This window comes from Neodiprion pinetum, chromosome 3, assembly GCF_021155775.2.
Source record: "Neodiprion pinetum isolate iyNeoPine1 chromosome 3, iyNeoPine1.2, whole genome shotgun sequence".
In the NCBI taxonomy this organism is placed as follows: Eukaryota; Metazoa; Arthropoda; class Insecta; order Hymenoptera; family Diprionidae; genus Neodiprion; species Neodiprion pinetum.
The window spans coordinates 21,729,832-21,753,130 of NC_060234.1; the positions used below are offsets into that span (position 1 = coordinate 21,729,832).

The window sequence follows — 23,299 nt, forward strand, 5'->3', positions numbered from 1 at the left end:
TTATTTTAGTAAATGTTGGCAGACTATCGGTACATTAACCTTTTGTAAAAGTGATTAAAAACATCCTGAATGCCAATTAGCATTTTTCTAAGCGAGCTAAGCCTGCAGTTGATCAATACTTGTTGGCTGTTAAAAGATTGAAAACGATATATAATGTAAAATGTAATTTGATTACGTTACGTTATGCCAGACTTTGGAATTTCATCAATTTAACCATAACGTGAATAATTGAATATGTTCAAACCTCAGGTGAACCCACCACTCAAACGGCATCATCAGTAAATTCAATCGTAGATTGTTACATCAGTTACGAAACACAATTCGATCTCGCGAGTGCCGAGTAAGCCATGGTTACCTGTCGCGATGCTCATTCCACTTTTAGCAACGTGTAAAATTTCTAACTTGAAGTAAGCTACGCTAAGTTGCATTGCGAAAAATAATGATTCGACTGAAAGTCAAGCACGTTGCGATCGTGAATGAGCCTAACCATGCAGCTAAAAAATCGAAGATTTGTGTAACAATTGTTACCGCCACGCCACGTGACAGAGGAATCCCAGGAAAATACCCATAACCTAACACATGCAAACTCACCAACGTTGCCGAGAAATGAAAAAGTTACTCGGAAGCCTCTGCTCAAGTCTGTGAAAAACAAAACGAAACACTTGAATTGATTTAGCAAATTGGCTTTTCAGTTTTCAAATCAATTATTATTGTTATCTATTTTCATATTTATGCATTGCCTGTTACGCAACAAAAGTTCAACTCTAGATGTACCACCTTGAATTATCAATCAATAATTAAAACAAGTATTTACCTCGAATCTGGGTTGCTCCACACTTTAACGTAATAGTCTTGTAGCATCTCAGATGTGTTGGTGAAGCGACGCACTTTTCACATAATTCAGATCTTCACTAATCTTTTATAATACAAAAATCCGCACCGCAATAACACTCGATCCTACCACTCACTTTTTGTGCTGCAGCTATCTGTTTGAACCCACTGAATAAACTTGCTAACAACGCAACTACGCATTCGCCGAAAATCAGCCAAAAAAAAGTATAAAATTGACACTCGACGCACAGAGCCAAAAACGCATCACTAAAATCTGAACTTACACAAAGAAATGAAACTTCGAGACGCGAAATTCACCTTCAACGTTCGCAGGATGTTTTTATTTCAGTAACTCGGCTTTCCTTCAGATTACACGCGGCTCCTCGTGTATTATTCACAGATCATTATGGTGGAAATATACTGATCAACAACCTAACACAACCTGAACAACGCGGTTTAATTGTTGAACTGGTACCGAGGACACGTGATTTCGCTCGAATTACTCGAAAACGACTGACACCGCACGGCGCTGAGAAGATACTAAAATCAGTTCTCCAAAGGACGGAGGATAATAATTCTCCTGCCCTCTCTGTCACTCTCCCCATGGAGTGGGGGTAGCTGGACGCGCTTGCCCAGCAGTTCTTTCCCTCTCATGTCCCCCAGTTGATAAGTCCTTTCTTACCATACGAACAAAACTTGACGAATCCCTAGGGAATTTAGGTACGTACAGTGGTTACACAACATTGGTACTAGTCGGGCGTTGACTGACATTCCGCTGACAGGTAAAAAAGAACGAAAAAATATGAGCATTTATGTATAACGTTACATGACATTCGTGCACCTGTGTGAAAACCCTCGGTTCCCTCGGTGTCACTTGGATCGGATAATATTTCTTAGTCACAGTTTTCCGGCGTTGATATGTATTAAATTTCAAAATGTCAGTGAATCTGACGAAAAATAAAGAATCGCTCAGCGCCGCATGGCGAAGCGTAGTCGACGACAAATCCACCATAGATTGGTAAGTCATGCGTTCAATATTTATACGTATTGACAAACGTGTTTTCTTTTATTTTACTATCAAACAGTGTTTTAACCAACTATAAGGAACGATGTCTATATTTTTATCCACATCATAACTACTCACCTGCTTTCAGCAATCAACGAACAATATCTAATTATTTATAAACACTGTAAACCGTTACTCTTGTGTTAATTGTTTAACATTGGCCACAGTCGTACATCAATTAACCATCTTCATTTCTTTTGTCATACAATTCAATGCTTTCCGATTAAGCCAATAGTGGCGTGTATATTTATAATAACAACAATATCGTCAACATGTTTAGTGAGTACAGCAAGACCTTGATTATTGGAGGAAATGAGACCGAGAGTATCCCGGATAAATGATATCACTGTGTATATATATTTGATATATTCTACACATACTATATTGCTTTTAATCAACAGTTATTAATTGACTTTTTACACGTATATAACAATGCCATAAAAATGAAAATGTATTATTTAAAATCATTGCATTATTACTGTATCACCGTAAAGATGTATAAAATTTTCTTCGCGCATTCTAAACACCGAAAAATTTGAACAGTAGCTTGGATGGTTGTGCGATATACATTAGAGTGTTTCAAAAAAACCGACTATTTTTTTTTTTTCGAAGAACATTGAAAAATCTTCCGAGTGTCCCTCAAAAATGACCTCGGTAAAATATGAGCTCCTAATATTGATATTTAGAGGTGGCGATTCTCAATTTTCTATTTCGCATTTAAATAACATGGGAAAAATTTTTTTTTAAATTTAGGATTTTATTGCTCGAAAACGATTCAGTGTGAAAATATAAACAAAACATATTCTTGGAGGAAATTTTACACTCTACAAAAAAGATCTGAATAAATATTTGCGTAAGGTAAGTCGTTTCGGAGTTATCAGGCTTCAAACATCGAACCGTTTGAAATAATGATGTTATTAATTTATAAATGCAAACACAATATTACTGATTTTAAAATTCAAACTATAGACTTCCAATGAAATGTTAATTAATAAATTTGATTAATCAACGATATGAGTCAGTTTTGTAACATTTATAAATTAATAACATCATTATTTCGACGGTTCGATGTTTGAGGCCTGATAACTCCGAAACGACTTACCTTACGCAAATCTTCATTCAGATCTTTTTTGTAGAGCGTAAAATTTCTTACAAGAATATGTTTTGTTTATATCTTCACACTGAATCGTTTTCGAGCAATAAAATTCTACATTTTAAAAAAATTTTTCCCCATGTTATTTAAATGGGAAATAGAAAATTGAGAATCGCCACCTCCAAATATCAATATTAAGAGCTCATATTTTACCGAGGTCATTTTTGAGGGACACTCGGAAGATTTTTCAATGTTTGTCGAAAAAAAAAAAATAGTCGGTTTTTTTGAAACGCTCTAATATACATGTAATATTTGCAGACTCCATGAATTGTACCTGTGATCAATCTATTGACAGTTAAATGACTTTTTAGAAATAATATAAAACAAAGTTCAGAGCAATTTTAGGAACCACAAATGGTTATTTCAGATTTTGCTGTATTTCATTACATAGAAAAATACACGTCCTTGGCCTATATGTATATTATTTTTATATGTATAAGGCAATGACTTGAAGGAAATTACGTCACCTGCAGTACTTATGTTCACTTTCAGGGCTCTGTTTAGTTACGAGGGTCAAAGCAACGATTTGAAGTTAGTCAGCACAGGCGATGGAGGACTACAGGAAATGATCGAAGAATTAAACAGTGGCAAAATAATGTACGCATTCTGCCGCGTCATTGATGAAAAAACAAGTCTGCCAAAATGTGTTTTGATAAATTGGGTAAGAAGATGATAACTACCCTATTATTAAAAAGAAATCCAATTGAATAGGAATGTTTTCTATTTGCCCACTATTCTTTACTTCATTTTATCGAAGGCTAAGAGTTGAAAAGGTGAAACCCACAAAAATCAAAAGAGGCTTACACCCTTATGCCTGAAATATCATTGAAAGCAGAAACGCCGTGGGTTATACCGTTATTGCACTCAATCTCTTCATTCTTTCGTCTTGTACTCAGAATTATAAATTTTTGCTCTTAAGATATTCATTGTATTGAATAAAAAACAATTTTACAATCCAATTGTTTTCCTGGTTCAAAAAATAGCAGGGAGAAGGGGCGCCAATTGTGAGGAAAGGAACCTGCGCTAATCACATCAGGGATATAGAAAAACTGTTAAAAGGAGCTCATGTTACTATAAACGCACGTACAGAAGAAGAAGTCGAAGTTGATCTGATAATGGACAAATTAGCCCGTGCCACTGGCTCCAGCTATAAGTTTAATGAACCTCGAGGTGAAAATGGTGGCCAATTAGGCCCAGTTGGCACCACGTACCGCAGGTTAATATGAATTACAATGATTGACAGGAGATTCTTTACTTATATTAGTCAACAAGCTTGTAAGATAAACCGCACATAATTTTTTAGATATAATTTTATACGCTAGCACTGTGTACATGGCATCATGAAAAGTTGATAACTCTTGGTAATCTGATGTTAAGAATGAAACCGGTATGCTACCACTTTACTTTTTAGTTAATATCAAGACGAAGTTTGAGACACCGATTGGAACAGTTTGTCGGCAATTATATAAAACCGAAACTCAAATTCGAACGAAATTTCAATATTTACTCTAAAAAAATCTGTTTAAACAGATGATTGAGAAAACAATGACATAAACAAGTTAAAACCTTGACAAAGTCTATTTCAAGAGAGAATATGAATTTACTAAAAATTTCATCATTGATATCTAATATTGTTCCTTACAATTTTCTCTCTTTCTGCAACAGAACCTCTTCTTCTGAGAGAAAAGAAATTTTTACGAATAAAAGTGGACTATACAAATATTTACATGATATTCTACAGAAATTCTAGAAAACTGCTTTCTGCGAAAAGAGAAAGCTTAATAGTCAGTTGAGTAAATCCCTGGGCTTGTTTATCACATTTGAAGACGGATTGTATTATAATTAATATTTATCTTTGGTTTAGAGTGATACCTGAACAGGAAATAAATGCCAGCGAGCGTGACCAGTTCTGGCAGCGAGAGGAACTCGAAGAAAAACAGAGACTTGAAGAAGAGCGTTCACGACGAGACCAGGAGCGTGTAAAACTTGAACTAGAACGCCGTTCTAGGGAAGAAAAAGAAAGTGAACTTAGAGATGCACAGGTAAGAAATGAACATGCTAACACTTGAAGAAATTTGAAAAATCACAAACATAAGCAATTTGAAGGCTATAAATTAAAATGCCATTAATTAATTGTATCTTTTTTTTCTAATATCGGGATGCAGGTTACAGCTAAGGAAAGTATAGTGACAAAACACAGACAAGCAGAGTTGCGAGCTCAAGAGATAACAAATTTCCGGAATCAACAGAACACTGAAACTCAACGAAACACTGACTCAGATGAAGAAAGAAAATCGCGCAGCGAAGAATTGCGTAGACAACGTAGTAAAGAAACGCAGCAACTAATCGCGCAGCGAACCATAAATGCTAGGGCTGTTTTTGAACAAAATACAGCAGCTGGCCAAATGAAGAGCGTGTCATTTGTCCCAAAGACGAGTGAACTTGAAACTCGTGTCGAATCGAACAATATTGTTAATCGCATCCTTGAAACTGTGGCTAAAGTGAATATCGACCCACAAATACCAATTCAAAATACTGGAAAAGTAATTGAGACAGAACCAGAAATCTTGCAGTCTCACGTTGATGCTCCACTAGCAGCGCAGATTACTGCATCTCCACAAAGTCAACCTAAGGATAGTAAATCGCATAATCTTCAGCCTGATATAGAAGAAACTGCAGAGCTTAACGTTCAGGAGACTGAAACAGAGCTCTATAACCAGCTCGAAGAAGGCTCGTATGTTTACTTTGACCCGAACAACGAAGGAATGAAAGCAAGGGCTCTCTACGACTACCAAGCTGCCGATAATACCGAGATTACATTCGACCCTGGAGATGTAATTACGCATATTGACGCAATAGATGAAGGATGGTGGCAAGGCTTAGGACCCGATGGAACCTATGGTTTATTCCCAGCAAATTACGTAGAAGTTATTGAGTAACATTTCCAATAAAATGTAAGTATGGGGTATTTTTTGGTTCACTTTTAGTGATGAAGTACATTATACAGGGTGATTTTTGTTTCAACCGCAACCCTTAATAACTAGCAAGAGTCAGCTTGGTTTTTTTCTAATGGAATGGTCAATTTTTTCTCACAGAATGTGAAACTGCATCAAATTCTGCATTGAAAAGTAATGGCACACAATATTACCTAAATTTGATGAGTTACCAGACATGAGTCCAGTAAAGTCGTACAGAGGGGTCTTCTACAAGGTGCCAGTAACTCATCAGAACTGTGGAAAAACTCAAGTATTGAAAGGAGTCATATTATTATTCTTCTATATGAAGTAGCAGTGACTAGATAAAGAACAACTGAATCATTTTTATATAATTTCATTTGTCCTCGAAACACAATAACCGTGTTTTCTCCAAAATCTATTATCCAGTTTCGAAGACTTCGTTGAATACAAATGAAAAATGAATTTAAAAATTCTCTAAGCTACAAATATGTCGTTGCATAATAAATTTCTACAGTTGTCTATTAAGCTAACTAATGCATTCGCATACTTTTCCACTTAATTTATTTATGCCCTGACCGAAATCCTTTCTGTAAAATTGATTTCGTTCCCTATACCCATCTAGATTATTCAACATAGCGAAATTAGGATGAGAACGGATCGAAAAAGTGTGAGGTACACCTCTTGAGGTAGATTCTTACCGATTCAAGGCCACCCGTGTTGTCTCCTATGTAGATTAAATAGATTGTAGCAGACGATACTGGTAGCCTTGAAGCAGTCAAAATCTACCAGAGGAGATGTAGGTACACTGAATATGTGCTCGAGTAATCCTAATACTGAACTCTCGGGAGAAAACTATTGTACTGTTTTCTAGCTAACTAGCTACCCTTCAGCTAATCACTGCAACTTGATGTAAAAGAATAATCTGACTTATTACGGTACCTGAACATTTGGGTACTAGAGTTTTTCTGTGTTAGCGATACCCATTGTGGATAATTGTATGAAGAAGATGTCCAGAGTGACTCACCAATGCCCAGTACAAACCTCTAGATCCATATACATGAAATTTAGGAAGTATATTCCTTTCATAACTTAAGCACCGAATAACAAAGGATTTTGGACCTTGATTTCTAGGGATGAAACGTGTTTTCGTAAATTTCTCAATATTTCTTTGGTCCGGTAAGATGGCGACTCTGCTTTGCTTTTAACGACTACTCATTGAAATACCTAAAAACGAAACACAGCATTTTTCAAAATTCACTTACAAAAGGAATAAAAACGGGTAAAATGTGTTTTCTCGATATTTCTTAAGCCAGATGCAATATCAACTTGATTTTTGCTAAGTTTTGAGTGTAGCAAACCGTAATATGTGTTACTCGCTAACAATTCGTGAGATCTTAGTATGTCATAATTCATTAAGTTTAGGCCAGAGATATGCCATACTTTTTGATACAGTGTCATATCATGAATGGAGAAATATTCCATTCCGTAAAAGAACACGCAGTTGACTCTTACATGTCGTTAACGATTGCACTTGACACAAATGTCATAAATCCAAATTTTTTCCTTCTTTAAACCCTGAATATTTTATGATTCACGTTTCTTACCATCCCATAGAAAAATTATCCTCTATGTTTGTGTCAAAGCATGAGACTCTTGTAACATTCATGTTTTGTAATTCGTTATTTTTCACATTTCAGATATATTTACGGTTGACGGCAGCCTATCGGCGGTGACAATGTTGCGCTGTGTATGGTGTTTCTGTTTAAAAATTTTACAACAGACACCGGGGAGAGTCAAAAAATGCTTTGTTCATTTTCACTATCTCTTACCCCTGCATTGTTGTATAATTGTTGAAAGTAAAAATGAGTTAAAATGAGATTGGACTATGAGACCGTGTTTGTACAATTGTTTTGCCTTCAAATGAAATCTCAATTTTAACAGGCTTGAATAATACACAAACCAAAGGAAATTACTGTTTTGTTTACATATGAACCTCCTTGTACATTGTTAGCTGCAAAACTAAAACTCTGAAGTGTAAGACAGTGAGAATCCGAAGACGTTTTCTTCGATTTTTTTTTCAGCCACCTTTAAGTACATCTGATATAAAATTGTGATGAAATGTTCTTTTTTGAGTCCTGAGTTTCAGACTAACCGGTCTATGTACAATATAATTGTTTTATTCTTATTTTATTATAATACGTACAAGTACCATTATATTCAAGTGATTTCAAAGAATAAAATGATCATACTTCCAACATATGACGAACTACTCATCGTCTGTAACTTGGATTTTGACCACTGGCAGCTGCCGCTGCTCCTCCAGTGTGACTGAGGAAAGCTAAATGTCCCTTTGGGCACTTATTCGCGTAGTGTCCTTTTGTACCGCACTTGTAACATGTCACCTCTTCCAAAGGTTTCTGAGGTCCTCGTGGAGGGGGACCGCTGTGTGAATTGATGTGGTGATGTGGAGGATGTGCTCCCTGGCCACCACCCTCCATTTCTTGCCTTGCTTGAGCTTCTCTAATATCAGGAGGCATCTTGTTGCAGTAGATTGCTTTGTGACCACCTTCACCACAAAAGTGGCATGTTATCATCACCTTCTTTCCTTCCTTTGGTTGCATATCTTGGACTGCAGGCAGCTCAAAACGAGGACTGGAACAAAACGTAAATAACGTAATGGAATGCAATTGCTGAGGGGGATCCGAAACCCGGGAATTATATTTGAGTGTACAGCCCATACTAAAAATAACTTGGAGGTGCCAAAACACCGAAGTTTTCCAAAAATTTGTAATTTCCAATTCAACAGTTATTTTGTTGTCTTCTAATATTGAAATAGCATGAATTACAATACTTTTATGAAGAAGAATATCGCTAGATAAGAGTACAATTTCGAAATTTTCAGGTAAGTTGAAAAATTAACGACAGAGCCAGGAATCGAACCTGGTATCTAGAGATGCGTTACCGGAGATTCACTTCACTAGACCACCTAGCCGCCCTGACTACAGTGTCGTTAATTTCTCTCATCACCTGTATTTCGAAGATTGTTCTTTTCGTGTGCCATTGAATATATTTACATTTGAGTTTCATCGCGAAGAGACGCATTTCTGACAGTGTGTGAAGCTTGTTGATGTCTGCACACATGTGCTATATGTGGAATTTTGGGAATTTAATTCACTTAACCACTTAAACGGCGGGCCATTTATTAGATATATATTATTGATTAGATATATTATTGCTAGATAAGTGCTTATCTAGCAAATTTTTCTCGCTAATAATATGATATGTTGTATTTCATATCAGCAATAATAAACGGCCCGCCGTTTAAGTGGTTAAGCGAATTAAATTCACAAAATTCCACATATAGCACATGTGTGCACACATCAACAAGCTTCACACACTGTCAAAAATGTGTCTCTTCGCGACGAAACTCAAATGTAAATATCGCTAGAGTAAAAAAACCCAATTGCCAAGTCATCAACATAGTATAATAACAAACATTAGCATGATATACATGATATACATGATAAGTTTGGTATCTTCTATGACGTGCTTTGCGCCATAAAAGATCCTATTCGATGTATTTGTGAAACTGCACAACAGGCAATTTTTGATCTCACAATAAAGCAAATAAGTTCTAGCAAAATTGAAATATAACAACGTTGCCTTGGAACAGATATTTGTTAGACATTGCACATTGAAAAAAAATTGGGTCGCAATTGTTTTACCTTTGCACCTGGTCCGCAGTTGAAAAATCGGCTGTTTACAAACTATTGCATGACTCCCGAGTTTGGAAATGTATATAAAAACAAACCTCAAATTTCAAGGATTTTCAAGATTTCCAATGTATGTGATTCTTGTGTTTCAGAAGCAATGTAATGGTGTAATAAATCAAAATCACATTATTTTAAAACAGATGAATTAATTCTCTAATTCTGTAATATGAAATTGGTTGTTAGATAAAAATAAAGGATACACAGATGATAAATCAATATTCTTGTAACTTACTGCATGAATTTACAGTTTGGTCCTTCTGGGCAAAACCCGGCTAGATATGCCATGCATAGAACCCTTCGTACATGCCTATGCCGGCAGAGAGGACCATGTCTGCAGAATCCGCGATCGTACCAAGGACAATCACGAACTTTTGTCTCAGGATCAATGTGAAGAAACGGACATTCTTTGTTGTGGCACGCATCTGAAATCAAGGATTAACATTATCTACATTTTTTTAATCAGTAACCAGAGCAGTGTCCCAGAAGGAATTTCATTGACATCGAAAATTCGACAAGAATGTAACTAAGAAATATGTTTTTCATTAACCGCATATTTGTGAAAATCCATATTCTACTTTTCCAAAGTACTTTTTGAAATAAATTCCATAATTGTTTCCTAAAAAAAAATGCAACTCGTTTTTCTTATTCTAATCTTGAACAAGACAAGGCCCCACATGTATTGTCCAATAGCTATAATGATAACAGACTACCAAAATTGAAATGAAAAGTATCACTTTTTCTTGTTCTGAATTGAATAAACGAATCTTGACTTTGAATGCCTTTTTATACATAAATATCAAACAGGTAAATAATGAAAGAGTATATACAGTTACATATTCGTCACTTGCAATCATCATTTTTATGGAATCAAGTTCTGTTTGAGGAAAAATGTTTGGAAAGTAGCAAGTGAATTGGAAAACAGTGAAATGACATAAGCAATTTCTTGTCAACGCAAAATGTGAAACGAACAATGAATTCTGTATAAAGTGATCTCTTACTGAATCGGGAGTAGAAGTAGCATTCAGGCATCTTAGTCATGTCATATTCATGAAGAAATTCGCACTGGTCTCCCTTTTTGCAGAGGCCTCGCAACCAGTGTTTACATACAATGGTTCTGTCCCCTCTGACGTGTCTAAAAGGGCAAGAGCCTCCTTTGACACAGGTTCCCCGTGGATAAAATTGACATACTGCAGCGATGGATTCTGTGAAAGTTTTACAAACTGATCAAAAATAGTCTTAGAGCAATATACATCCAGAATGAACAGTCAAATTTTGACAGCAAGTTTGTTTACTTGGAGTACCTTAATGAGGCGGGAATGGTAATATGATATGATGTAATATGAAAGAGAAATAAAAACAAATCAAAATTTAATGATTTAGTATAACCAGGTAAAATGAAGCGGTAAAGCACAAAATCAGCAATAAAATATCAATGTTTTTCTACCGTATAAGTCGCGCATGAATCGAGCATAACCTCAATTTTTATGAGCAAAACTCGTAATACATACTGTCCATCCCCGTGAAAGGTAACGGCAGGGCTCCATACTGTTCGTCCAGAGCGATTTCTATGTCAAATTTCATGTGTTCCACGTTAGCTACAATGCACTCCATTTTTATAACAAATTGTTTTCCACTTATCACGTTGAATTCGCATCTCAGTTTACAAGGGTAGCCATATTCAAATTTTCAAGTACTGCGTGGGCATGAATCAAATCAAATATAACTAGACAACACACTGCTTCCACTTATCCAACACCCGATGCGCAACGAACGACACTTGTATGACTAATTAGACAGTAAGGTCTCGTGCCTGTTACGCTAATTTTTGTGAACTAGTTCATTTAAATCGTACTTTAATCGTTGAACATCACCTACTGGCAGTTACAATATCCAAGGTATACGTTTCAAATTATATAATGTAATAATATAAGGGCGTAATCATATTAACAGTATAATGAGTCTGAGAAAACCTTTCCATAACCTGTCAAAAAAACAGCAAAGGAGACGAGATAATTTTGCAAGTTGTTTAACAATGACCTTTGCCGACGAATTTCTTCCTCAAAATGAGAAATATAGAAATGAGGCTGTAAACGTGCACTGAAACTCATAATTAGGGTCGAAATCCACAAGGTAAAGGATCTGGACAGCCAAAACTACGAAGCGCTTGTCCTGGAAGTCAAGTTTCACCAGGTAGCAGACCTGGAGCGCAGAAACCACGGAGCGCTTGTCATGGAAGTCAAGTTCCACCAGGTAGCGGACCTGGAGCGCAGAAACCACGGAGCGCTTGTCCTGGAAGTCGAGTTTCACCAGGTAGTGGACCTGGAGCGCAGGAACCACGGAGCGCTTGTCCTGGAAGTCAAGTTTCACCAGGTAGCGTACCTGGAGCGCAGGAACCACGGAGCGCTTGTCATGGAAGTCAAGTTCCACCAGGTAGCGGACCTGGAGCGCAGGAACCACGGAGCGCTTGTCATGGAAGTCAAGTTCCACCAGGTAGTGGACCTGGAGCGCAGAAACCACGAAGCGCTTGTCCTGGAAGTTTCACCAGGTAGCGGACCTGGAGCGCAGAAACTACGCAGCGCTTGTCGTGGAAGTCGAGGTTCACCAGGTAGCTGATCTGGAGCGCAGGATCCAGGCGGTAGAGAACCTAGTACTCGAAATCTGTGGAGCGCGATTCTCACACGTCCTCTCTACTGCGCGGTTGTTTCCGGACTGAGGAATTCGGCGAGCTGATTTTCGTCGCCTACGATTACTATAGATCGATGACGTCAGAGAGAAAAAATTTTGGGTGACGTCACTTTTTGAACATCCGAACATTCAAAATTTGGTTCCGAACTTTAATACTCTGTATGATGTATGATGATGTATGATGATTTAATTGTGTTATGCGTATTTTATTGTGTATTTTACAGTGTAACATAGGTTGCCTATGGTACGGCTCCAAACTCCGCGTTCGCAAATGATATAACATACAATTAGGTATAATGAGTGTTAGTCAATTGTAGTACTAAACAATGATATTGTATTTTTCTATGATGCAAGATTTTGTAACACTATTAGGTTTTGATTAAGGTTTATTATTATTATACATATTCCAACCAGGGATATTTTGAATAGTTAGATGGTTTGATCGTAATTTCTGGTTACAAGATTCTCACACTTGGAGTTTATTAGTAGTGTTAGTGACATGGAATAGTAATAAAAAATAAAATATACGAGCGTTCCACTCAGATGTTCCGACACCCAGGAAAAAATACGCTTTAGAACCCCTGCACTATGGAGAGTAGAGGTAAGAAGTATCTCATATGGGTTTTCAACTGGAAAACTATCAGGCACAAAGGGATAAATAATGGTTCAACAAGCCAGAATAGCACTCATAAGTAATAAGGGTAACCCTATGATTGGCGCTTAGCAATCAAGGTTCAATTAGATTTCTAAGGAGATAAGAAAGGTTCACGGAGATCGTCCTTACGTCTGCCCTTCATACCCTGCAGAATGAAACGAAATAAAAAGTAATAATAAATATTAATTAGCCAATCACCACGCGCTTTGGAAAAGCTACGCCAATCGTAGGACTTATTTGTCATTCCTATTTCTTATTCCCTCTCATTGTGCTAGGGGCTCAAGTATCTCTCCCATACTCCTCACCCTTTAACCATAAAGGTAAAGAAGAATCTCTCCATACTCCAAATGTAGACAGAACGATCCTCAATTCCCAATTCAACTGCATGACCATGCTGGAGAATAGGAGTTAGATGTAAACAAACCATAAATAAATACGGACACACTTAGGAAGTTCGAGTAGGAATAGTATTCGAATCAGGAAGTAACACAATACATTTTCCTAGCTAACGAAAAAAGTAGAACAAATTTCGCTTAGAAGCTTGCGATCGCACCCAGAGCACTAGAGTAGAGAAATCTTTTAATAGATAATATTATGCTATAGTCTTTCCCAAAAACCCAGGAACTTGCAAACCCAGTGTTAACATACAAACAGGGCCACAATTCAAAAGATAACAAGCACTTACAAAGCAAAAGAGTCGTCGAATGAATGTATGTATAATTCTTCATATCTTAGAAAAAAAAAAATGCCGCTTCAATGCAGCGTCTATTACGTTGCATTATAAACGGTACATGTCTTGTTTAAAAACAATTCTTTCATACTTTACTAATTATTGTATGTAATCAATCCGCTTATACAATTAATATTAGCATGTTTATTTTTATCGTATAATTATAACAGCTAATTATGCAACTTCAAACTAATGTACGTAATATTCCCTGAATTAGACAGCGATTAGGTCATACTTTAGAACGTTTACGAGCAATCGCGTCCTCCACAGCTTTAAGCTGTTTCAATAACTCCTCACGGCGAGAGCTCGCCTTTTTAGCAGCTTTTGCAGCTGCTGCTGCTGCACTAGCCTTGCTATCAACATGCGGCGGGGATTCAACCGGCCTTTTCTTTCCTGCAATAGTGGCACTGCGATCAACTTTTTTGACAGCTACCGCATTATTTGATGGCTTTAATGTAAGCTTGATCTGTTGCTTAGTTCCACTTAATTTTAGGGCATCTATGCTCTTCGATTCTTTACGGTTTTGAGGCGGTGAAGAACCTTTTCGTCTCCTCGTACCGCTTGAAGATGACGAATAGCTTGATTCACTCGAATCACTACTAGTGCCACTGCTATCGGAACCAGTACTGCTGTGTGACGACCTGAACAAAAAGTCATGGTTCAAGTTGCAATTATTCTTTATACATCAAATTCTGACGAGTACGTAGCAACTGATGTAGTTCAAAGTGCAATTGAAAGTGTCAAATTTGCACCGCAATAACGTAAAAATCCATTAAAAACCAACAGAAATGGGCTCAAAATCAAATGATTATCATTACCTGGAACGTGAGCGACTTTTGATGACTTTTGCGACAGCAGCTGCAGCAATGGCGGCTTTGTCTCTAGTCTTTTCATGATGACGTTGATGCGAGGAGAGGGGGCTTGGAGCGGGTGGATTAAGACCTGCACGCCGGTGCAGGGTACCAGTTGTGGGAGATATGGACCCCTTTGGGGGGCGAGGAGACGGCGCCGGTGGGTTCATCAGCATGGCTCCTCTCTGAGGTTGAACTGTCGCAGGCGCAGGGATGGAAGGTGAAGGTGATGTAGGAGGCTTCCCCCCCTTGCCGCCTGGGCGGGACCTAGAGGGAGGGGAAGGAGATCGGGACCTGGACAGGGAGTCATAAGAGCTGTAGCTAGAGCGACTCGAGCTACGGCTAGAGCTAAAATAATTATACCACTCTCATATTCAGATTTTCTAAACTTCCTAATGTCTTAACTGATCAATAATGCCGATAACTTAACATTAAATGAGTTGTAGTAATATATTTTGCAATAGTTTCAAAAGTGTAAATTAAATGCAAATGGACTGAATTTTTTAGAAGAAATTGAAGATCATATAACATCTGCTGATGTCTTAAAACAGGTTGATAAATCCAGTACCAAAAGGTTGATCAGATTGTTACTAGCAGCATTGATCGTTTCTGGAGTAATTTTGTGTCTTTCAACCACATAGTAAAAGTATTGAAACGCGAATAGATATGGTAGGCTTTTTCGATAGGAACGTATGGTATATTGTAGGTATCAAATGATGAAATACAGAGATAAAGAAGGATTGCTTTAAAAGAAAGCTGTTCATTAAAGACAAATTCAATATTTCAGCTTTCATTTATAGATTTCTATCAATAAGTGACAGTATTAAAAAATGAAATGTAATTATAAATTGGTCGATTTCTCTTAGACCTGATAAAAATGCAAGCATCAAAAACATATATATTCTAGCCAATGTTATTCAACTTTCCCACTGTCATACCATGTGTTTCTAATAAAAAGTTTCTTACGCTGTTTTACAAATGTAAATCACCTGTTTACTAAAATATCAATGTATACTATATCCAGTGAGAACACAGACTTACAACCAAGAGAAAACTCGTCTATTTCAACACGGCGGGAACAAGAAGCGTTACCATAAGTTACTGAAAACTCAAAGTACTGGGTAGCCTGTAATTGGACTTCTTGTTTCTCTTAACTTACTCGTCCATGTACAGTAAGTCTGTTCTTTCATAGGATGGAGTATAGTAAAGTGAGCCAAATGAAGTAAGATTGAAGAATAAGAATTGGCAATGTACAAATATTGCTAACCTTGTAGAAGAGTATGAAGATCCCGATGAGTAAGACTGCCTTCTTGGTCTTCTGGTTGCAGCAGGATTACGCCGTATGGCTGACGGGGATTTGCGCCGCATCCAAGGATCTGCCCACTCGTCTCCTCTTCCTCTCTCAGGCGCAGGTGGCTCTTCTTCTCTCCATGGTTTGTTTGGCGGAATGCGTTCCACTATTACCTCTCTCGAAGGACGTTTGTGCTTCTTTTCGTACTTCTCATAGTATTCTCTCTCCCTGTCACGTTCTCGTTCCCTCTCCCTTTCCCTTTCACGTGGATGTGGAGGTGGGGAAACTGAGTGTGGAGCAGCCCGCGGTGCTGTGTGATATTCTATGCGCTCTCTGTACTCTGGACCTGGACGGGGCTCCGGTTTGTAGTGCACTCGTCTGCGCAAACCAAGTTTATTCATTTCATTAATTAATTAATTAATTAGTTAGTTAGTTATTTATTGATTCATTCAACGGGATAAGTCCAATAATTAGAAATACAAAATCAAATAAACTTCAGATGACGCGCGAATACATCACTCATATGTAAGTAGACACTTTGCAGACAGTTTAGTTATGGCCAAACTTGAGCTATGAGGATCAAGCCATGCAAAGCTACTGTTGCACAACTTACTCAGCCGTATTTTTCGAGCATGAAGTTAAAAGGCAATGCTGAGTAGAAACTCAGTGAAATACACTATGGTCTTTCTTACAAGTCTACCAAGTATATTAAAGTTTAATTCGCTCAATAATTCCGTAAACTGAATGACATTGGTAAGAATTTTGTAGGCAAATATGTCACTCCTGCACTGAACGGATTCAAGACTAGGAATATTTAAGAGACCTGCTATAAGAGAGTAATCATGCCATGTGATCTAGGTAGGACCTATTCTAAATGCTACATATCTAAGGAAGGTATGATTCACCCTTTCTTGACAAGTAATTTGGTATTTTAGGAACGGATTCCATATAACAGCTGTAGTACAAGGTACGAAATGAATTTTGGCAGCTGAACTTTCTCGTAAATCTCTTCAATAAATTAATTCGCTCAAGTGCGGCAATCTTAATATAGTCAACGTAATTATTAAAAGAAAGTTTCCTTTCACAGATAATACCTAAATCTTTGGTGTGCTCAACATTCGCAGTTTATATTCGAAGAGCACCAGTTTAAAAATAAGACAGGTGGCAGCAGTTCTGTTATGTCAAAACGTATACTAAACCATTTGAATATTACATTTGAGCCCATTAAATCCGCACCACTGAAAGAATGAGTCAAGGTCACTTTGTGGCACATCCATATCACTTTGATCCCTAACAACGCTGAAAACCGTCATCAGCAAATAAAAGAAATTAACAGTGCTTAATACTAAACTTAACAACATTTATAAAAACTAGAAATACTAACGGACCCAAATGTAAACCCTGCCCAACACCATACAGGACAAGTATAGCTTCAAAAACACAAATTTTCATCCCAACATATTTGCGTTCGACCACAGACACACGATTTTAACTACATAAGCAGAATACCAGATACGCCTACTATCCGCAATTTTATCACCACAATGCACGGTTAAGGGAATAGTACCCTTACTTTTTATGGAACTAACATACTTAAAAACCTTATGGTAAGCAGCAGTCAGTGCTGCTTCAGTTTCATCAGCAAAATTTGACTCATCACGATTAGCGAGTAACTTACATAATGCTCTCAGTACTTCAAATTGACAGTAATAATATTCGGACTTATATATAGCTTATAGAGCTGGTGCATTTGTTTTTTCTCCTTATATTATAAATTAGCTCTTTGAAAAACCATTTTGGGAAGGTGCTATCCCTAACGATAATCTTTGGCACATGCTTATTAATGATATTAATAGTAATACTGTTTATGATCTCGACTAGATCATCCACACTACTTGTCTCCATAAAGATTTCTGGTTAATTTGACTCAGAGAGTTCTAAGGATATGGCATTACAATCGACTCTCTTAAAATCGTAATATATTTCCTTATGACGCATATTGTTAGTCCTGATTATTAGGAACTTGATATCAAGGGTCACAACAAACAAAAATGGGATGCACATGTGTCTGGCATTGAGCATCAACAGCACTTGTAAAAAATAGATCTTATATATATACTCTGAGATGTTCGCATTGTATTTCAGTTGAAAGAGACCATACGATTTGCAAAGATTAGTCAATGAGTTTGCTACGAATCTAATATTAGGGTTATTGTGATACCACTGGCTACTGAATTCCTGGCCTGCCTAATACAGTTATGGGCTGGAATGTTGTAGTCGCAGAACAAAATCACGTTGTCGCTGTTTGATTCTTAGGTAGCTTGAAAATATGAGCTTGCACACACACACAATGTACTGAGGGTAGTGATCCGAGGAAGAAGCTGTTGGAATATAGAATGTTCCAATTATAAAGCAGACATTGATAACTGTAACTTTAACCACAACGTGTTCAAACGCACTGTCTGTAAGAGGAACAACAGAGTATTTCAACCGTCTACTTATCGTGACCAGTACCCATATATGCTTTTATCTAGTCAAGTCTCCGTCAGTATAAAAATATCGAATTCTTCAATCAGTTGTGTCGATCTAAATTCAGCTGTGAGTCCTTTGATACTGTGAATATTTTGATTAAAAATCCTTATGCTACCTTTAGTGCTGTCTAGCTACAGGCTTTATGAATAAATTTGAAATTGAATTATGGTCAGAACTGACTGCCTTAAGGGAGTATATACCAGTAGACTGAAAAAATGCTGAGTGCTAAAGGGAGCTGAAAAAGTTAACAAATTTTGAAAATTTATAGCACAAAAACCAATTATTCAATTTAATTTGGATGTGTATCATATTTTTTTTTAGAGATTCATTCACATTTTTTTATAGTATATTCAATTAATAGGCAGTATTGTGATTGACAATAATGTCAACCACTGCGCCTGGTGATATGTTTTACAGTGCTCACAATATCTCAAAAACTGACTAACCGATTTACTTGAAATTTAGACAGTATTCGTGGATAATTTTTCATCTTTGCCATAAAACCAAATTCAATTTTTCATCCAAAATTGATGACTTTCTTATTTGTTTACAAAAAAAATATAATCAAGAAGAATGTGGGATCCATACTCGATCAAAACTAATAATTTTACAGTTATTTTTGGCTTCTTTTATACCTGTAATATTCTGGAGGTGCCGTCGGTGGTGGATAGTATCCTTCAGGTTCATCTATGTAGCGCTCAGGGGTAGTTCTTGGAAGAGGACCGCGCCGCGGCACTTCTCTTGGTGGCCAGCGCTCAGGGGGTGGTTCTGGACTTGCAGCTCTTACATAGTAACCAGCCTCTCGGTCCAATTCCTCTTGCCCAAGGCTAAGATTCATTTTTTTCTCTTCAAAATCCATGTCAGTTTCCTTCCGTTTATTCGCCTTCCTCATCATCTATAAAAGCAACATTTTACGTAAGAACAGGGGTTCACAAACGATTCTAAAACATGCGATAAATATTCTGTAAAATTAATGAACATTTGTTAAAGAAAAATCACCTCTTTAGCATGTCTCAAGCCTCGTTCCCAAGCCGATTCTGCTGGTGGTTCCTCTATTTTTGGAGCATGAGGATGTGCACCGAATCCAGGCGGTGCCCGCATAATCGGAGGTCTTTCTATGTGAGGTCGAAACTCGTGAGCTCCAGAAGCATGCGGAGGATAAGCCATGGGTCTGACCATATCAAACATGGTGTAATTTCCCTTATCAGTAACCCCGGGATGAAGAAATCTGCAGCTTACACCCCACGTACACTGCCCTCTATTATAAAACCGACACACTGGTCTGGGCTCGGTTTCTTCGGGACGTGCATCATCCCCGTCACTTAACTCTCCCTCCTCCAATTCTGATTCAACTTTCTCACCATCCTCCTCAACTTCCTCTATATCATTTATTTCCCCTGATTCCTTACACTTATCTTTTTCATTTTCTTTGTCCTTTGAATCTTTTTCCTTAATTTCCTTATTTTCTTTGACTGGTATTGTGTCTATCTCACCTAAGGATAAATAAAATATTAATCCAGCATCAGAGGTTATTTTGACAGAATGAAGCCTACCTTTCAGAATTACTGAAGCTTCTTCTCTTCAACAACTTTCAACGATCTGGATACTTACCATCATCACGCTCATCTTTCCACTGTCCATCGGCTTCAAAATCGAGCTGTTCACTTTCTTCGACGAGAGTAACCGTTGAATTTTTCTCTTCTTTCTTATCATCGTTGACTCGTTGATCTTTTTCAGGCTCAGGTTCATCAACGCCATCCAAACTGTCAAGATCAGATACATCAGACAAATCTTCTCCATGAGTCATAGGTGTGGGTTTAGATTTAGGAATAGGTTCTGGCTCATCATCAATGTCACCATCCGATATCTGTTCTCCATCAAGCACTATAAAGGCGTTTGTTTTGGAGTTTGGTGAACGTTTCTCTGACTTGGTAAATTCATGATCATCTGCTAACGAGTTATTCGAGGATGATTTCAATGACTTTGGTGAGTCTCTAGGCGAGGATAATGTTTTATTTGAAGAATGTGTGTAAGTCGGAGACTTTGGCGACTTTGGGGACTTCGGCGAGTTGAGTTTAGACCGTGAGGTTTTAGGCGAGCTATTTCTAGATTCCGGAGATTTCGGTGAGTTATCTGCAGATTGTCCAGAATTCTGTGCAGATCCAAAAAATTTTGGAGAGTCAATATAAGAGTGAGGCGATTTTGGCGAAGTTGGTCCTGACTGAATTGGAGACCTAGGTGAGCTCCTATCAGAGCGAGGTGATTCAGGAGACTTGGGCGAGACCAGCGTTGATTTTTCTGAGCTTCGGCTGGACCGAGGCGATCCTGGATCAAACCTAGGCGACTTTGGAGACACGGGACCAGACTGCTGTGACTTTGGTGATGCTGGACCTGATCTAGGTGATCTCAGAGACATGGGGCCTGGTGATTTTCCCCTTGAGGATACAGAGTGATCGGAAGGAGACTGCGGTGCAGATTGGGATGAAATGGAACCATCTGGAGTCATCGCCCTACCTCGAGAACTGTTGTAATCCTCCTCCGATGAACAATCAGATCCTGAATCGGACATTGTAGACTATTCTACCCTGTGGACAATCGGTATGGTTAACATTATGTCGTGACGATGTTTATTTGAAAATTACAAGGAAGGCATTCTTGTTTTAGTATTTGTGTGCGCAACAGGTTTAGAATTCCCTCACTTTACTTTTATTTATTATTGCTGTTTTTTTTTTGGTGTTCTGTTTTTTCTTTATTTGTTTTGTTTTTCGTTTAAATTAATATCTAATCATACCTACCCCAATACAACGTGAGTATTCGGCTACATTTTTGTAGTTGCGTCGTGGCAGGGCTTACCTGTATCGTAAATAGCCCATGGGACTCGCTCTTGACCGGGAAATGCACGCTCCGTAACCTTGTCGGACATTTTTTTATTTACCACGTACCGTTGTAGACGTTTCGTACTTTGATTGGTTGTTTGAAAGTTTTTTGTAACATTTGCATACTTTACTCAACTGATGAAGAACTTATTTATCACACAGATACAAAGTATACTTGTCGATTCGATTCATTTTGTTTTTTTTTTTCATTTTTTTTTTTTTGTTATCGCGACTCGGAACTTCTCAACTTGGGTTTTTCTTGTCGTTGTAGGTTCTGTTTTGTCTTTTTTTCGTTTATTAGATAGTTATTTTAACTTCAACGTTTCAATCGAGCACAACACGAACTAAGGAAAACTTTTTATATCAAAACTGTTTGTACTGCACTAGATATACGGATACTATAGAGCAAGAAAACTTTTTTTTTCTTTTTAAATGTATATATTATTTATCGAACCTGAAAAAATCCGTTGTTTCCAATATCTTTCGAGAGAGACATATACATATTATTATCACAAGGTTAAATACATTACCATGTCATATATGGACCAAGGATAAAAGCAGGGTATCATTGAAATGTTGAATCATTTGAGAAAATGTAATAAAAAATAATTTCAAAAGTCAAACTGTGTTTATTTTTGCAGTTAATCCTCGATTCCTTTGAATTTCATAAGGGAAAATAATTCAATATAGCGTATAAGCACACACAACCGTTTTGCGTTGACTGCACACGAGCCAATAACAACAGCATTGACGTTGGATATTGTTTTCACACGTTTTCGTAAGTCCATTTTTTTTCATTTTCTGTTCGACCGTTAAACGGTTGGCAATTACTGGACTAAGAAACCTTTTAGGTTACTTGTGATTCGCAAGAATCAACTTTAATCTACTCGGTTCCAAGCTGTTATTATTGTCTCGTAATAAACGGCGCGTTTTTCTCTTTGATTCTAACCAAACGTTTATCAAATCTTACCTTCGACCCTCGTGCACCTCTGTTAAGGCCGAAGAGACTCCGACAAGGTTCAAGGCGGCCGGCGTCGCCTACGATCCTGGCTAGTTTGTCCTTCAGCCTTTCAGCAACGACTCCAAATACCGAATTCCCGATGTTCAGGCCACTTTTTTTTTAAGCTCATGGAAATGATTGAGCTTTCATGTATTTTAAATGAGGTATTATATCCTTTTATTCGACAGTGGACAAAGAAAAATTTGATAATTCACACGACAACCGAATATTCCTGTCCCTCACGAATATTACTTCTTACTCACTCCCATCACCACCGCGATTCACTCGGCAAAATTTTTTGCCATAGAAGAACCAGCATATTGAGGTGGTGACGTCACTTCTTAGTTCCGGCTAGAGTCCGTTCTAACCGTTGCACAATGACATTTAGGCGCCACCGTCGTAATTTTGTTGAAGACGGAGCTGACGGAGCTTAAACAGAAAATGTATGTATGTACGAAGTAAAGATGCGTATTTACAGCGGACTTGTGCTTCACTTGCTCTACTGAATTCTTTGTGCGGTCTGTCTTATGACTTTGGCAATACTAAGATTCTGCAGGCAGATCTCGCGACTTTCAAGTAAATCTAGTTAGCAGTTTTAATGTACATAGCTAGATGGGAGTAACCAAGCGTATGTCATCCAGTAACTTTCGATTTATCGCAAGATTTTCGTATTAAAGTTAAGCGTGGTTAGTTGGGGCTATGAAATGAAAAGGAAAATAGTTGTAATGGTGCCGTCCCATGAAAAAATCCGGGATGACGGAATGGAATGCAAAGGAAATCTAGAGGATTTTCGAGTTCGTTCCACGCTTAGAGCATATACTACAAGAGGTAGCTCTACGCATGCCGTCACATCGCGAAAACTGTGGCCGCAGTGATGAGAGAGCAGGATAAGCCGTCTG

The 23,299-nt window shown here is 37.7% G+C and overlaps 3 protein-coding genes and 1 long non-coding RNA gene across 11 annotated transcripts; 2 read left to right on the forward strand and 2 right to left on the reverse strand.

Moving 5' to 3' along the window:
* The first annotated feature begins 1,561 nt into the window (after positions 1-1,561).
* On the forward strand, positions 1,562-7,883 carry Abp1 (Actin binding protein 1). 5 transcript variants are annotated; one of them, XR_006882047.2, is made up of 7 exons: positions 1,562-1,849; positions 3,543-3,711; positions 4,034-4,266; positions 4,915-5,092; positions 5,216-6,004; positions 6,146-6,296; positions 7,705-7,883. XR_006882047.2 is itself a non-coding variant. In XM_046615968.2 (6 exons), exons 1-5 carry the CDS (start codon positions 1,767-1,769, stop codon positions 5,987-5,989), a joined length of 1,437 nt encoding a protein of 478 aa, XP_046471924.1. In that variant the 5' UTR covers positions 1,562-1,766; the 3' UTR covers positions 5,990-6,004; positions 7,705-7,883. The 5 variants fall into 5 exon arrangements, 4 of the variants coding, with proteins under 4 accessions (XP_046471924.1, XP_046471923.1, XP_046471925.1 ...); XM_046615968.2 differs by lacking the exon at positions 6,146-6,296; XM_046615967.2 differs by lacking the exon at positions 7,705-7,883 and having other exon boundaries at positions 6,146-6,537.
* Positions 5,442-11,634, reverse strand: Clp (cleavage and polyadenylation specificity factor subunit 4). Its single transcript, XM_046615971.2, has 4 exons — positions 11,289-11,634; positions 10,779-10,982; positions 10,013-10,202; positions 5,442-8,659 (listed from the first exon to the last, which is right to left on the reverse strand). Exons 1-4 carry the CDS (start codon positions 11,389-11,391, stop codon positions 8,278-8,280), a joined length of 879 nt encoding a protein of 292 aa, XP_046471927.1. The 5' UTR covers positions 11,392-11,634; the 3' UTR covers positions 5,442-8,277.
* LOC124213810 (uncharacterized) lies at positions 11,564-16,058 on the forward strand. The gene is made up of 3 exons (XR_006881982.2): positions 11,564-11,675; positions 11,895-14,549; positions 14,637-16,058. It is a non-coding gene; the product is annotated as an uncharacterized lncRNA (long non-coding RNA).
* On the reverse strand, positions 13,972-22,706 carry LOC124213808 (zinc finger CCCH domain-containing protein 18). 4 transcript variants are annotated; one of them, XM_046615463.2, is made up of 8 exons: positions 22,371-22,705; positions 21,378-21,854; positions 20,136-21,109; positions 19,524-20,017; positions 19,160-19,419; positions 15,969-16,370; positions 14,669-15,049; positions 13,972-14,491 (listed from the first exon to the last, which is right to left on the reverse strand). In XM_046615463.2, the coding sequence occupies exons 3-8, from the start codon at positions 21,091-21,093 to the stop codon at positions 14,080-14,082; spliced, it is 2,907 nt and encodes a 968-aa protein (XP_046471419.1). In that variant the 5' UTR covers positions 21,094-21,109; positions 21,378-21,854; positions 22,371-22,705; the 3' UTR covers positions 13,972-14,079. The 4 variants fall into 4 exon arrangements, with proteins under 4 accessions (XP_046471419.1, XP_046471421.1, XP_046471422.1 ...); XM_046615465.2 differs by having other exon boundaries at positions 21,320-21,854; XM_046615466.2 differs by lacking the exon at positions 21,378-21,854 and having other exon boundaries at positions 14,669-14,995; positions 22,371-22,706.
* Between the last annotated feature and the right edge of the window lie 593 nt (positions 22,707-23,299).